The sequence below is a fragment of the Impatiens glandulifera genome, chromosome 8, assembly GCF_907164915.1.
Source record: "Impatiens glandulifera chromosome 8, dImpGla2.1, whole genome shotgun sequence".
In the NCBI taxonomy this organism is placed as follows: Eukaryota; Viridiplantae; Streptophyta; class Magnoliopsida; order Ericales; family Balsaminaceae; genus Impatiens; species Impatiens glandulifera.
Genome location: NC_061869.1, coordinates 21,738,958 through 21,756,320, shown reverse-complemented (window position 1 = coordinate 21,756,320; position 17,363 = coordinate 21,738,958). Strand labels below are relative to the sequence as shown.

Sequence of the window (17,363 nt, the reverse complement as noted above, 5' to 3'; positions counted from 1 at the left end):
GTCGCTGGTTCGACTTTTAGGCTGGTCGGCTAGGTAAAATAAAGGGGAAATTCGATGAAATGGCTCTACTAAATGCCTAAATATATAAATGGACCTGTTTGATAATGTTGGTAAAAAATGTCTTTTTCTCCTGCGAAAGGTCTGTAATGTCCCTCGCACGCATGATTTATCGCTTAATTACGGAAATGTCACTCACGCGTTTCATCTAAAACGCGTGAGTTCATAAACGCGTTTAAGATGAAACGTGTGAGTGGCATTTCTCGATTTTCCATTTACGGGAAATGAACTCACACGTTTTAGATGAAAATGTTGTGAATGACATTTCTCGTCTTTTATCGTATATATAATTTTTTTGCTAAAATTAAAAAAAAAAATTCTCATTCACGAATATCGACTCTCTTATTTTCCCCGCTCCGACTTTACTCTCAAACTCTACTCACTTGAAAACCTTTTCTTTTTTTTCTTTTTTTTTATTATTAAATTTTATACTAATCTAATATTTTTTATTGCTACAAGATCATTTTCTCCTTGCTTTTTTTTATATGTTATATCGTCTTTGATCCTTCTTCCTTTTTCTTCTCTTTTTTCTAATTTTATGTTTGATTTTTATAGAGAATTTGGGTTGAAAAAGTTTGACTTTTAGAAGATGTTTATCTCTTTTAGTCGAATATATTCACTCACATACAATGGTTTTTCTTCTATTTCGTTCGTTTTTATTTTTCACTTACCTTAACTTTTTTCTATTTATTATAGAGTAATTGTTTGTCAAAATAATTAAGGCATTTATAATTCAATACTAACATTACATAGTTTTTCAATTTATTAATAATAATATTAAATTATCATAACAATTAATAACAATAACAAACTCATGTAAGATACACTACAAATTAATAACATTTTGTTATTTTAGATCAATTAATTTAAATTAATTTATTCAAATTATACATTTTGATCAAATTTCACATTTTAATTCACATTTCAATTTCATGTGAATTTGATTTTATTTGATTACCTACATTTTAATTTTCATTCATTAATGGAATTTATAGAACTAGTTTAAAATTCCAACAATCCCCCATTAATGTAAATTGAAAGATTAATCCGGTAAAAGTTTCAACAATTGAATTCTACATAGGATATGTAGGTGTAACCCTTTGAACAATCTCTTATAAAAGTATATAACTTTACTAGTCAATTAGTAGATTCGATTTGAACTATTCTGCCATTTGTGTAAACGATTACATGCTTTCACATATAAATCTCCCTGATATATGTCAAGCTTTCATGGTTGTGTCCGTTTTGTCCATGGAACACGCGTCTGGTTCTGTGAGAGAGTCTAGAGTTGAGTCGTGCAATTCTTTCGAAGTGACCCCACTTCTCCCTCACATAGGTGATATCTTTGCTCACAATGAATATTAAAAACGATATGCTTAAGACTGAAACAAAAACAGCAATTGGGCCAGAGAATACAATTGCACGTTACTCCACGATTTTGAATCAAAATAGAGATTTCAAGAAATGGTAGATCTTTTCATTCTATCAATAACCGATTCGGATCTGGGGAAAATCCAAGTACTCTCTTTCGGATTCAAGAAACAACAATATATATTGTTTCGTTATAGGATTAATCCTCAACAATAACTTTCAAAGTTAGTGCAATTAGGTTGTTCCATTGAACCTAGTTCTTGGGATCTCCAATCTGCATAGGTTGGGTTTTCTTCATACCAACTTATAGTAAGATCATGTCTTAAAAGACTTTCTAATTAACTCTCTATTCAATAATTTGGTTAGTGGATCCACAATGTTATCTTTGACTTACATAGTCAAATTTGATAACTCCATTAGAGATTTAGAGAGTATAGCCTAATGACATGATGTCTAAGACGTATACGTCTAGACTTGTCATTGACTCTAAGCTTGTCCAATTTCAAATTACTATCACAGTAATTAGAAATTCTCGTTGGTACATTCTTAGATTGGAACATCTTCTAATAAGAAGCATAGTCATTCGTGCATGTTTACCATTTAATTTTTTATGAAAATATTGTTTATTTGGCTAATTAGTAGACAAAATATTTTTGAACTATTTTGTCTTTTTGTAAATGATTGCATATTTTTCATAGAAATATTTTATTTTTGACATAAGTCAAAATTATAGATTATAACGTTTAATCTATCAAACATAACTTTTTTAGAAGATTTTTATACGTAGATTACACTTTCAAGTGTAAACATATTCACTTGTAGATGTTAAGTATTTCATTTAATAATATCAATATATCATTTGATAACAACATGATATTTCGTGCAGTGTAATTCACATCCTTAATGAATTTAATCATTTTTATCGTAATTTTCAACGATAAATATATCTTACAAAAGACACGTAATGAAATAATTTTCATTGTCTTCATGATATATATAATTGTCACATTCACTTTTAATCAAAGTATGATCAAATTTTCATATCATTATTATAAAATTGTTATAAGTCATACAAAGACTTTATAAACTTTCTTTTTGATCTATTTCATAAAATTATTTTGAAGACATTGATTCTTCAAATTTTTTATGAAAGTAATGTCAAAGAAATGACACATTTTTTTATTTCAAAATTCTTAAAATTTTAAATCTCGATTTGAGCACCAACTCAACAAATATAAACAATATATGTTCTTGTTATTTTATTTCTTTTTGTAAAATTGTGCAACTTTATCTTTAGTAGAGAACATATTTCTCTACCAAAAAATTATCTTATTATTTATCATAATATACACAATAATTTGTGTTATTATCAATAAAAATATTTGCCCCCACATTCGTGTTGATATCTTTTTAAAATCACACACATTTATATGATTTTAATCAATGATTTTCTAATTAATAAATTGTATAACCTCATTAATCTCATAATTTATACACAAGAAATTAGAATGGTTTTCACATCAATGACTAAGTCATTTTAAGGAGTCCGATTTCTATAAAGAAATCATTAACTACCTCATTCATCTCCAACATCAATGGATAGAGTTATTTTAACTAGTCTTATTTCTACCAAGAAATTAATTACTACCCATTCATCTCATAATTTCTACTCAAGAAATTGAATGATTTCAACATGAATGACATTTTATCGTCAGATTTCTACAAAAGAAATCATTGGCTGGATTCAAACATGGGACCTTTCTTTTGCCACGCACTTTGAACCACTACGCCAACGCATCCTTTCATCGTTTTACTGTTTTTACGACCTTTTATCTTCTTTCCGGAGATAACTTATTTTTCATATTTAACTCAACTCTGTCAACAAACGAATATATACATATTTAAAATGAAAACTTAACATCATAATCAAAATGTAATATATAAGACAATATATTATTTATTCTTACCTATTAATCACAATATTACATTTTTATTAATTATCACGCTCTATTAATTTAAGAATATATATATATATATATATATATATATATATATATTATAATTAATTATTTTAAAACTGAAATTGTATATTTCAATTATAATTATTTTTCATTACTATTATTAAATTATAACTATTAATTTTTCTGAAAATTAAATGCTAACTTTTTGGTTATTTTTTTATTTTCATTTATTATTAATAATAATTTTAATAACCAATAAACATTTAATTAAAAAGAAAACAAATTATTGTTTTCTAATTTATTTTCTAGATAACTTTTATATGATGAATATACATCATTTTTCTTTAAATTATATATCTACATCAACATATATTAAATTATAAAATTAAGTTTTCACAAAACAATGTTATTAATAATTAACATTATAGATATACAATAAGGACTTATCTTTATTAGTCGATTCTTCTATTCCTTCATATGACCAACTTTATCTTGTCAAAATAAACCATCATCAAAACTCGTATTTCTGAAATATCAAAGATAAATTTTGACGGTATAAGCTACTAAATAACTTAGCACATTTAACTGTTTTAAGATTGTTAGAAATCTTGTTTTGAAATAACATAAAGTATATATACATATTATGTTATAAAGAAAATAATTAAATAAAATATATATGAAGAACTATATCACCGAATAAATGGTTGATTCGAGGCATGTGCTTAGCACATTTCTCTTAAAAAACTTCATCGTCTCTCGTTTGTGCTGAAGTTTATCGCAGATGGCTGTCTCCCAATGTACAACGGGTCTAATATGATTTTGTACTGAAATCACTACGCATCGAACATAACCAATGTACCTGAACTATCATTGGGTTTTAACGGAAAATATCAAGGAAGAACTATAAGATCACTCACTCACAAATTAAGGAGATGACTTTTGAAATTCTAGAGTAAGAAAGAATAAGATGATGAATATAGTTTTAGATTAGAGATAAAGAGATTTTATATTGTTGAAAAGTTAAACCATTAAATAAAATCATCAATTGATCCAACGGTTGACATTAATTGCCTCTTTATTTACCTTAACTTTTTTTCTCTTCATTATAGAGTAATTGTTTGCCAAAATAATTAAGGCATTTACAATTCAATACTAACGTTATATGGTTTTCCAATTTGTTAATAATAATATTAAATTATTATAACAATTAATAATAATAACAAACTCATGTATATAAGTTACAAATTAATAACATTTTGTTAATTGGTCATCAAAGTATTTTAGATCAATTAATTTAAATTAATTAATTTAAATTATACATTTAGATCAAATTTTAGTATTTAATTCATGTTTGAATTTAATGTGAATTTAATTTGATTTATTACTCACATTCTAATTTCATTTAATGGAATTTATAGAACTAGTTTGAAATTTTCAACCGATACCAACAACCCACCATGTTGTTGGTTGAGAAGTCGTGTCCGGCTGATGATGTTTTAGATCTATTTTAAGATATAATAGTTTGATGTCGATATGGTGTTTAACTACTTTTCTTGTCTATTTAGTTTATTTTGGATTGGGTGTTTGTATTGTTTATTATGTTTATATAGTTATATAATAGTTTTGATTATAATATTTCTCTAATCATGTTTTATTATTTTAGTATGAATGAAAGTTAATGTTTGTCGTTCTAAAAAAAAAAGTTAATGTTTGTTTATTTTATTTTATTTTATTGTAACGTAGAAAAATACATTTTTTTTTATAATTTATAGTTTTGTGTTTTAATATGTATAAAATTTTGTACATTTGATATGACCCTTGATTTAATGTAAAATTACTATTTGATTTTGATTAATAAAAATATTACTTATTTTTTCATGTTACTCTTATTCATGATTTATGATTTTTTGAAATGCTTCATGTTAAATATTTGAATTTGTAGAACTGTGTGCTATCAAAGTATGAATCTATTGATTTAGGAGAATAATTGGAAGAGAACACGTTATATTTAAAAATGATGACTTTATGGACGAATCAAAAGAAGATCAAAATCCTAACCTCAAAGAGGACGAATCATCAGACGGACCAATATGATATTTTTGGTACGATATTCATATTATCTTGACTTGACAAAACAATTTCAAATAAAACACCAATATAGAGTTAATACATTGCTATTCGAAGATGTGCACCATCAAGAAGTTGTGCTCTGAAATATTATTGACGCCGTGATAAGAACATATATATAATGAACATCATCGACAAGAAGAAAATAATATACTTTCAAAGTACTATTATTTCACATGAGCTTTGAAAAGAAGTGAAGGTCAATGTAAGAGGAAACAATAGTTTAACTCGATATTAGCTAAAAAGGATATATGTATTCCTAAACAACAAAACTTTGACTTGTAAAAATACTTCAGAATGTTTATTACATTTGGATGAATTACTACAATTAGTGCTACAGAAAAACGTGTTAGTGAACAAGTTAATGTGATAAGAGCTAGATTGAAACGTGGGTGGATAAAAACTTGTAAAAATAAAATTTTAATATGGAAAAGTAATATCATGTTATTCAAGGTAGGGTATTTTTTTTATTTGTTATATATAGTATAATGGCTAACGAAAATGTTATCATACCGCGCCTTCAAATTAATTTGGATATTCATGTGTAAATAAAAATAAAAATGAGTAACATGTTATTTATATACAAGTAAAAAATTTACATACAATATATATATATATATATAAACAATAATATAAATATAATTCAATAATGACATCTTATCTGATTAAAGTGTTCCAATTTAAGCACTAGAATAAGCCTACAAATCTATTAGGATGTGTTTGATGAGGGGAATTAGAATTGGAATTGATATTAGAATTCTAATTCCAATTCCACGAGAATTGACATTGAATTACAATTCAATTCCTATGTTTGGAAACATTATAGAATTGTAATTCAATTCTTATATTTGAGAAAATGATAGAATTGTCATTCAATTCCAATTTCAATGTTTGTAAAATAAAATATCAGTTTAAAATGTTAACTTCTTAAATATGTTTTCACGTTTTCGGCACGTTTAATATGTTTTTGACATGTTTAACACATTTAACACGTTTTTGACATGTTTAACACGTTTAACACGTTTGACACATTTTTGACACGTTTAAACACGTTTTTGACATGCTTAACACGTTTCACACTTAAAACACATTTTCACATGTTTAACATGTTTTTCACGTTTTTGGTATGTTTAACACGTTTTTGACATTTTTAATACGTTTAATATGTTTTTCACACGTTTTGACAAGTTTAAAATGTTTTTCATGTTTTTGTCATGTTTAACACGTTTTTCACACGTTTAACATGTTTTCACGTTTTTTGCACGTTAAACACGTTTTTGGCATGTTTAACACGTTTTACATATTTTTGACACGTTTTTCACGTTTGACACGTTTTCACACGTTTTTCACATTTTTGGCACATTTAACACGTTTTTGATATTTTTAATACGTTTAACATGTTTTTCACACGTTTTGATAAGATTAACTCGCTTTTCACATTTTTGGCACATTTAACACATTTTTGACATGTTTAACACGTTTAATATGTTTTTCACACGTTTAACACGTTTTTGGCACGTTTTATACATTTTTGGCACGTTTTACACATTTTGGCACGTTTTACACATTTTTGGTACGTTTAACACTTTTTAACATGTTTAACACATTTTTGATACGTTTAACACATTTTAATAAGTTTAACACATTTTAGACACGTTTAACACGTTTTTCATGTTTTAGCATGTTTAACACATTTTAAACATGTCACAAATATGTTAAACGGGCCAAAATGTACACTACAACAAAAATGACTTTCGGCGACGCTTAAAAAGACTTCTGCCAACCTTTAAAAGCGTCGCTAAAAACATTACCGACACTTATTCTTGCGTCGCCAGAAGCAGGGTGGGCGCAAGTTTTTACCACGCTTATTTAAGCGTCGGTACAAGCGTTGCCGAAAGGCGAAAGTTTTAACAACGCTTATTTAAGCGTTGGCAAAATTAAAAAAAACGTCGCTAAAAGTCTATTTTATTTTTAAACTATATTTTTTTCTATTTTCATTTTAGATGTTATTTTTTTATCTCTACTATTATCACATTTGCCCTTCATCTCTCAAGTACCTGATGAACATAACCCTAAACCTTTAGGGTGAACCCATAGTCCAGCACAATATAACCTTAAAAACACTTCAGAAACTAATGAACTCTCTCATATTTTATATACCAAAAACTTCTTCTTTTTCTCCAATATGGGATGAATGTCATATTAACACTTCAGACTAAACTCTCTCATATTTTACTTTTAATTAAATTTAAATAATAATTAAATAAAAAACATATATTAATAATACTATACAAAGTTTAAAAATTATGTTATATAAAAAATATTAATTAAATTTTAATGTTAACAAAATTTTAAGTCAAATTTAATTTTAAAAAAATAAAAAAATAAAAAAAAATATTTACAAAGTTTAAAAATAAAACATAAAAATTATTAAAATTTAGAATATTTAAATTATAAGGTTTTAATAAAGTTACAAAGTTGGTATATAAAAAAAATAAAGGTGGTGGTATAGATATATAAAGGTTGGCAAAAGTTTTTTTTCTTTTAATTTTTACTCACGCTTAATATGGGTTGGCATATAAGGGTCGCTGAAAGTATATTTTGTTGTAGTGGTATTAAACATGTCGAAATGTGGTAAATGTGCCAAAATTTATCAAACGTGTTAAATGTGCCAAAAATGTGTTAAACATATCAAAACATGTTAATATGCCAAAAACGTGTTAAATGTGTCAAAACGTGTTTAACATGCCAAAAACATGATAAACGTGTTTAATGTGCTAAACACGTGTTAAATGTGTCGAAAATGCATTAAACGTGCCAAAAATATGATAAACGTGTTTAATGTGTTAAAATGTGTTTAATGTATTAAAAACATGTTAAACGTGTCAAAAATATGAAAACGTGTTAAACGTGTCAAAAACGTGTTAAACATGCTAAATATGTGATAAACTTGTTAAACGTGCCAAAACGTGCTAAATGTGCCAAAATGTGAAAAACGTGTTAAATGTGTTAAAAATATGAAAATCGTGTGAAAAATGTGTTAATTGTGTCAAAGACGTGAAAAACATGTTAAATGTGTCAAAAACGTGCCAAAAACGCGTTAAACGTGCCAAAAACGTGTTAAACGTGCCAAAAACATGAAAATGTGTGTAAACGTGTTAAACATGTTTAATGTGTGAAAAACGTGTTAAACATGTCAAAAACGTGAAAAACATATTAATTTGGAATTATAATTCCGACCTAAAAAGATTGGAATTGAGAACTCTCAAATTACACTATATTGAATTCCATTGGAATTCTAATTCCAATTCCTAATTAAAGTGTCTAACAAACTGTTACGATCCACGAATAAGAAAGTGCACCCTCCTCGGTCCTATGGAACAATTGGGCCAGCTTTATGTTCTGTTTAATAATTCATCTTTTATCTTCTCTTATATTTCTTTAAAACCGGATTCTGTTATTTTGGAAGTTGTTGTAACAAGTTTGTAACCAACTCTTGGGTAATTCAGCCTCTTTAAATGCTGATGTCCACCCCACTTTTTGGGCTATGAATTGAATATTTTAAAAGTTGGCTCTAAGTTATTCTCCCGGTCTTGGACCCCTATCTTGGACTACTAGGTGTAATCTAGTAGTATTTTTCTTCTCACCTTCGGCTCTTCTCTCCTTAACCTCGAATTCTCTTCTCATTTTATGTCCGCTACGCTTGAGTGTTGAATTCCACCATCGGCCCCGATCATCAAGAACCCGTTTCTTGAATTAAAGAACTCGAAAGGCTCGGTTATAGTTTAAAACATAATATATTGGTATCAGAGCTTGTCGATTCTCAATATGGTAGAAACTCGCCAGCAATCAGAAATGGATGCGCTCAAGGCCCTTATTGAAAATCTGTCCTAACAAATAGCTGCAATGCAAGCTGCCATAGACCGAAGATTTGATGCGGCTGAAGAACGAATGACAGTCTTTGAGAGCGGGGCATCTGGAAATGTGCAAGAACCCCGCCACAAACCCTATGATGATAATTCTTGCCACGGTCCTTCTCCATTTAGGCCCCAGCACCCTGGCCAGAACCGCGACCAACACTATGTTCCTCCCACTCGGCTAACCAAGGTCGATTTTCCTCGGTTTGATGGGTCGGATGTCGAGGGCTAGCTAATATCTGCCGAGCAGTTTTTCAGGGTGGACAAAACTAAGGATGCCACGAAACTAGAAATTGCACATTCACTTTTCTAGCGAAACAAGAATGTGGTATGGATCTTATCTCCAGAATCGAGACCATATAGAGGCCCTATCTTGGGACGTGTTCAAGAGAGATCTTATGACGCAATTCGGGCCCTCTATACACGACACTCCAATGAGACAGTTGATGAATCTGAAACAGGCTGGGTCGGTTCAAGAATATAATCTGCAATATATGTCGATCTCTCAAAAACTCTACAATATGCCAATGGAATACGTCACAGATTGCTACTTGTCCGGTCTAAGGGAGGAAATTGCAAACTGTATCAGGTTGCGATTCCCGGATTCTCTAAACGAAGCCATGGCCATGGCTAAAGTCCAAGAAGCAACGCATCGGTGTTTAATGAGCAATGGGAATTTGTACAGCGCCAAGCCACCACTACTGCCCAATCCGAGCAACGTCAAACCAAGTTGGCAAAGCACGAACAGAACCTCATACATCAAGCCGAGCTCATCATATGGGTCCTCTTCGAGTGCAAATCAGGGCCATATTAAGCAATTAGACCCGATCTCAATGGATGAAAAGAGAAAGAAGGGCCTATGCTACACTTGCGATGAAAAATGGCAACCAAACCACAGGTGTAAATCAAAGTTATTCATGGTCTCGACCAATGATCAAGAAGTCGCCCCAAGTCTCCAAGATCCTGCTCCGGAGGTAGACCTTGATGATTCTCCTTTGCAGCCTAATGCAGCGGAAGAACTAGCCATATTCTTACATGCATTGACGGGTTCTAAAACCTTTCAAACGCTCCAGATTCTTGGTAAAGTTGGGAACCTACCGGTTGTGATCCTAATTGATACAAGAAGCACTCATAATTTCATTAATAGCAGGATAATGAAGAACATTAGCCATGACATACTTCCCACCCAAGTGATATCGGTCTGAGTGGCAGACGACTCTAACATTCTATGCTTTAGCTTCTGCCAAGATCTGAAATGGTCTATGGAAGGTAAGCTTTATCAAGAAAATATGAAGGTATTGACAATGACAGGGTATGATATTGTGCTGGGAATCGAATGGCTGATTACTCTAGGCCCTTCAAAATGAGACTTTGAAAAATTAACACTCTCTTTTAAAAGGGAAGGGATAACCACGGTCTTGCAAGGCATACCCCATACACAAATCAATTTAATGAAGGGTGATCACCTAGAGAAGTTATTAAAGAAAGGCAATGTTGCTGCCATGATCTAAATACGAAGTGAAAACGAAGCACAATTTTTTTCGCTCTCTGCAAGGCCACTAGATGATATTCCTGAAGACTTTCAGCAAATGCTAAATGACTTCAGCCCAATATTCCAACAACCTGAGGAATTACCACCCGCCAGGGAACAAGATCACCGCATCCCATTAAAGGAAGGCGCGAAAGATGTATGCATGCGTCCCTACCGATATCCCGCCCTGCAGAAGACAAAAATTGAACATTTGGTCAACGATATGCTAGATAGGGGAGTCATAAGAAGAAGCCACAGCTCTTTTGCCACCCCTATGGTGTTGGTCCGAAAGAAAGACTTATCCTAGAGAATGTGTATTGATTATAGGCGGCTCAACTCAGCAACCATTAAGGATAAATTTCTATTCCGGTCATTGAAGAGTTAATGGAAGAATTGCATGGGTCCAAGTTCTTTTCCAAGCTCGATTTGTGCTCAGGGTTCCACCAGATAAGGATGCACCCAGGTGACTGCCACAAAACAGCATTCCGGACTCACGAAGGCCTATATGAGTTTTTGGTGATGCCCTTCGGCCTAACCAATGCACCGTCCTCCTTCCAAAGTTTAATGAACGCTACCATGAAACCATTCTTAAGGAAGTTTATGCTAGTAATTTTTGATGACATCCTACTATACAGCCCGAGATGGAAGGAACATATCCAGCACCTACATAAGGTACTCTCAATATTACAACATAACGAGTTATTCCTTAACAGGGGGAAATGTAATTTTGGGTGCAAGCAAATTTCCTATCTTGGCCATATCCTTGACAAGAATGGTGTAGCCACGGATCCAGCAAAGTTAGAAGCAATGAGCACATGGACAGTTCCAGAATCTCCTAAGCAATTGAAAGGGTTCCTTGGTCTGACCGGATACTATAGAAGATTTATAAATGGTTACGGCTCCATAGCACGACCCCTCACGGCCCTGTTGAAAAAGGGTCAGTTTGAATAGAATAAAGAAGCTGAAGATGCATTCATATTGTTGAAGCAGTGTATGCTTTCCCCTCCGGTCCTAGCGCTTCCAAATTTCAATATTCCCTTTGTAGTAGAGACCAATGCAAGCGGAGTTGGTATAGGGGCAGTACTAATGCAAGAAGGTCGACCCATTTCATTCATAAGCAAGGCAATTGAACCAGAGAAGTTACCATCATCCACGTATGAAAAAGAGCTGATGGCCTTGACATTTGCGGTGGAGAAGTGGAGATCTTACCTTAGGTACAAGCAATTCATTGTGAAGACCGATCATGAAGCTCTTAAATATTTGCTGGAACAAAGAGTTCAAACCCCGACACAAGAAAAATGGCTCTATAAATTGGTGGGATATGACTTTGTTGTTCAATATAAAAGGGGAAAAGAAAACTTGATGGCAGATGCTTTATCCAGGCGGCTAGCAGGTGTCCAATGTGCAGGAATTTCGGTCTATCACACTGCTGTCCAAAAACAAATTCATGAAAGCTATGAAGAAGATCCCAACTTAGCCAAAGTCATTCGTGAAATTCTTACTAATGCTGATTCTCACCCAGAATGCTCATATGACCACGGGTTGTTAAGAAAAAGGGACCGGCTAGTGGTGGGAAAGAATAACGATCTCAGAAATACCTTAATGCCATGCACTTGGGAGTAGAAGGGGGCATTCGGGGACTCTGGTTACCCAGAAGAAAATGCAGCTTGTTTACTCTTGGCCAGGGATTCTTAAAGATATTAGAGAATTTGTCCGAACTTGTGAAGTTTGCCAAAAAAATAAACCTGATAACTCAACATATAGGGGTTTGCTTCAGCCCTTAGCAATTCCCAATCGATTTTGGGAAACGGTCTCCATGGATTTTATTGAAAGCTTGCCTAAGTCAAAAGGTAAAAGTGTTATATTTGTTGTAGTTGACAGACTATCGAAGATGGCCCACTTTATGAGTCTGCAACACCTCTTTTCTGCCCGAACAGTAACTGAATTATTTATGGACAACGTTTCTAAGCTCCGCGGAATGCCAGCAACCATCATTAGTGATCGGGGCAAAGTGTTCTTAAGCACCTTTTGGCGGGAATTTTTAAGTATACAAGGAGTAAAACAAGCTTTATCTTCAGCCTATCACCCCCAGACGGATGGCCAGACCGAGATAGTCAACAAATGCTTGGTCACTTATCTACGCTGCATGGTTGGCCAAACTCCGAAAGATTGGGTACACTGGTTGCCTTTGGCTGAATGGTGGTATAATACTAATTTCCATACAGCAATACAAACAACTCCTTTCGAAGCCATATATGGATACCCCCGGACCACACACCATATGTAGTAGGAGACTCGAGAGTGGAAGAAGTGGATGTATCGCTTACGGTCAGGGAAGTCTCACTCCAACTCATAAAATTCCGTTTGAAAAGAGCCCAGAATCGTATGAAGCAGCAGCAGGACAAGAAGAAAAAAGATGTCACATTGCAAGTGGGTAGCTGGGCATTATGAAGTTACAGCCATATAGACAACGTTTGGTCCAGAAGTTATTTCACAAGCTCTCACCAAAGTATTTTGGGCCATTTGAAGTGTTGGAAAGGATTGGGGAAGTTGCTTACAAGCTGGAACTCGGGACCGACAACAGGATACACAATGTCTTCCATGTTTTGCAATTAAAATCATTCCAAGGTACCCCTACTGCTGTTGAAAATATTCCCCAACTTAGAACACAACCAAACATGACCGGAAAAATTGTGGGTGAACAAGACATAATGGTGCATAGGAAAATGAAAAAACAGCTGCTAGTCAATTGGGATGGGGCCCAAACAGAAGACCAAACTTGGAAAGATGCAGAAGTTATAAGTATTCAATGCCCAGAGATGCTAGCAGCAAGGAGGCAAACAAGACAACATTCTCTTCGTCGGGGTCGACGAACTTCTGATGGGGGAGATGATGTTACGATCCACGAATAAGAAAGTGCACCCTCCTCGATCCCCTCCTCGGTCTTATGGAACAATTGGGTCAGCTTTATGTTTTGTTTAATAATTCATCTTTTATCTTCTCTTATATTTTTTTAAAACCGAATTCTGTTATTTTGGAAGTTGTTGTAATAAGTTTGTAACCGACTCTTGGGTAATTCAGCCTCTTTAAATGCTGATGTCCACCCCACTTTTTGGGCTATGAATTGAATCTTTTAAAAGTTGACTCTAAGTTATTCTCCCGGTCTTGGACCCCTATCTTGGACTACTAGGTGTAATCTAGTAGTATTTCTCTTCTCACCTTCGGCTCTTCTCTCCTTAACCTCGAATTCTCTTCTCATTCTATGTCTGCTGTGCTTGAGTGTTGAATTCCACCATCGGCCCCGATCATCAAGAACCAGTTTCTTGAATTAAAGAACTCGAAAGACTCGGTTATAGTTTAAAGCGTAACACAAACATAAGAATTGAAATTGGACCCTTCAATTCCAATTTCAATTTCAATTCCAATGTCATTTCCATGATTATCAAACACACCCTTAAAGTTATCAATAAGTTTCCAATGTCATTTCCATGATTATCAAACACACCCTTAAAGTTATCAATAAGTCACTTAATTTGAGATAGAGATGAATCAATATGCTTAAACCTCCCCCTATGGTAAATTGGAAGAATGGAAGGACGGAATCCCACTAAAATATCTTTCAAAGTTAAGAGTTTCTTTATGACTAGGATTATTTTTTAAATTAATAATAACCATACATCACTTCTTTCGATTTCTCGTTAATTAAATTATTTAATTTATTAATAAAAATATTAAAATAGTATTTTAAAATATATATATATATATTATATATTAATACATTTATGTTTTTTTATTTAAAAGAAAATATACATCTCCAATACGTCCATCAATGTTTTTTTAAATAAACAGTTATCTAAATTTATTTAAATAAACAATTATTTAAATTTCAACTAATAAAAGTTTGAGAAATTGTAATATTTAAATGTTGGATATGTTAATGAAATTTTGAGTAAATTATAAGTATGATTTTATTTTTGAATTTGTAATCCTGGAAACTCTTCTTGTCTAAGTCCGAGATTTGATATATTTCAATCTCGTTTAGTGTGTTAAAAATCTTTTAATAAAATATTTAAAAATTTTATTTAAAAAATTGATATTTTAAAATTTATTTATAACCATAATTAATTTTTAAGATCAATTTAAAATAAACTTTTAGATTTTAAAATAATAAATCACAATTTGATCAAAATAAATATTATATTTTAAATTAATTTAAAATATTATTTATTTGACGAAAGAGTCATCAATTAATTTTTAATTTAAAAATCAATAAAATATTTTGTACATGTAAGCAAATGTATATTTGACCAAAGATATTTTTTTAAAATTCAGTGTTTAATGTTACTCGAGAAAGGACTTCGCAATATATTATCTGTACCCGTTAAAAAACGGTCGCTACTTTATAAAATCTTAACTTTAAAAAACAAATATATGTTTTATTTAACCAATTATTCTTCAGGTCATAAATATGCACATATTTTTCTTATATTTAAAATTATAAAATAATATTTAAATATTAGTACATTCGATTGATATCGACGATTGTTGAGGAAAGTACCTAAAAAATATCAGTTTAAGTTATTATAATTTATAAATAAATTCTAAATAGACCTTTATCAAAATATATTTTTGTAAAAAATATTCCAAAAATATTTTAAAATTGTTTTTATATTTTTCATATTTTTAGAAAATGGTTTGGGACTTCAAATTTTAAAATAATAATTTTAAAAACTAAAAATCTTAAACAAACGGATCATAGGACCTATCCTCTCAATCGAGGGTGTCGATTCCTTAGTCTCGGGCTAAAACCTCTCGGTCTTGGGCTAAAACCCATCGGTCTTGGGCTAAGACCTCTCAGTCGGGTGTAGGGAGATCTCGGTCGAGGTGTAGGGAGCTCTCGATCGGGGCTAAAAATCTGCAGTCGGGTGCGAGAAGCTCTCGGTCGAGGTGCGGGAATTTTCTTGGTCGAGGCCATAAATCCTCGGTTGGGTGCGTGGAGCTCTCAGTCGAGGTGTGGGAAGTTCTCGGTCGGGGCTAGAAATTCTTAGTTCTAGGTGCGAGGAGTTCTCAGTCGGAATTGTAAATCCTTAGTCAAAAACCATGCCAAGCTTGTTTTCTCGGTAAAAAATGAAGCCCAAGCTAAAACTTTATCGGTCGGGTGTGAGGTTTCTCGATCGGGTGTAAGGGAGAGTTCAATTTTCTCAGTTGGAAATCGAATTCAGATCGGGTCCTCGGTCGAACATTAAGAACATCAAAATGCAATTTTGATGATTTTGACTAGGACCATAATCCTTCAATCCAAAGGCATGAGGAGCTTCGTCTAGTCTCAAAGATCATTTATATTATCATCCTGATGCATCATTCGATCGAGATGTTGTTCTATTCAATTCAAATAGTTTTGAAGCAAAAACCATGTTTTTAATTTTTAAGGTTTAATAAAGTGTAAGGAATTTTCTAATAGCTTCCTCATACCTCATATGATCGAATGAAATAAAAAATGAACAATGATTGTTTGTTTTAATCAATTCAAGAATTGAAATTTTTATTTTTTATAATTCTTTTAGTTTTTGCTCAAACATGATTGAGATTGTTTGGAATTGGTCTAGTTATACTCTTAACATCATTAGAAACGTATTGGGAATGTTTTTGGGTCACTATTTATGAGTTATAACTAAAGAACATAAACCTGATTTTGAAAATTTTCAAAATCAAATTTGAGTACTTATGACAAGGTTTAACTTTGATGTCGAACCTCATCGGGAGGACATCAAAGCCCTGACCCAAATGATTCGTTCAAAGAGTTCTTTATAGAAGGAAATCCCCAATCGATTACTGACTTTCTCCTACCATAATAAAAAATATATTTTCTTTTGTCGACCGAGGAAAGGTTTAGAATCAATGCTTTTACCGGTAATGTTGAATAAAAGAACGTATTGATGCATTTGCTTTTTAATTCAAACTCATAAAATTGCCTTAAATTTGTCACTAAAATCCATCCAGAAGTTGAGGATGAAGTTTACAATTAAATTGGTGTTAAAAAAAGGGGTTAGCCATAAAGAAGCCAATTAAAGAGAGTTCTAACGTGGGGCGACAAATGGCATGCATAAAATTAGCCTAAAAGGGAGCTTGAAGTCCTAGACTTACTAGTTTCAGCTTGATAGATTAACTAATATTACTGTTAGAAAGGCTAAGGGCAAAATGCCTATTTATCTGGATGAATTCTCCCGTTGTCAACAATCTTTTATGTCATCGATAAATGGTAGCCAACGGATGATGATCATAAAGATTCGTCTTTGGTCTCCTTTATTTTCCCTCGGATCGCCGAAGGGAAAAAGCCCTCGAGAAATAGGACTGAAACTGGTTTGGTATGTCCTCCCAAGTGATAATCGAGCCATGTGG

At 32.1% G+C, this 17,363-nt stretch overlaps 1 protein-coding gene across 1 annotated transcript; it reads left to right on the top strand.

Annotated features, from left to right (window-relative positions):
- The first annotated feature begins 13,411 nt into the window (after window positions 1–13,411).
- LOC124913169 lies at window positions 13,412–13,876 on the top strand. Its single transcript, XM_047453778.1, has one exon. It carries the CDS (start codon window positions 13,412–13,414, stop codon window positions 13,874–13,876), a length of 465 nt encoding a protein of 154 aa, XP_047309734.1.
- Window positions 13,877–17,363: the final 3,487 nt, after the last annotated feature.

What these genes read in the sequence shown, in the direction of transcription:
- LOC124913169 (XM_047453778.1), top strand. Translation starts at nt 13,412, where the DNA reads ATGAAGTTACAGCCATATAGACAACGTTTGGTCCAGAAGTTATTTCAC.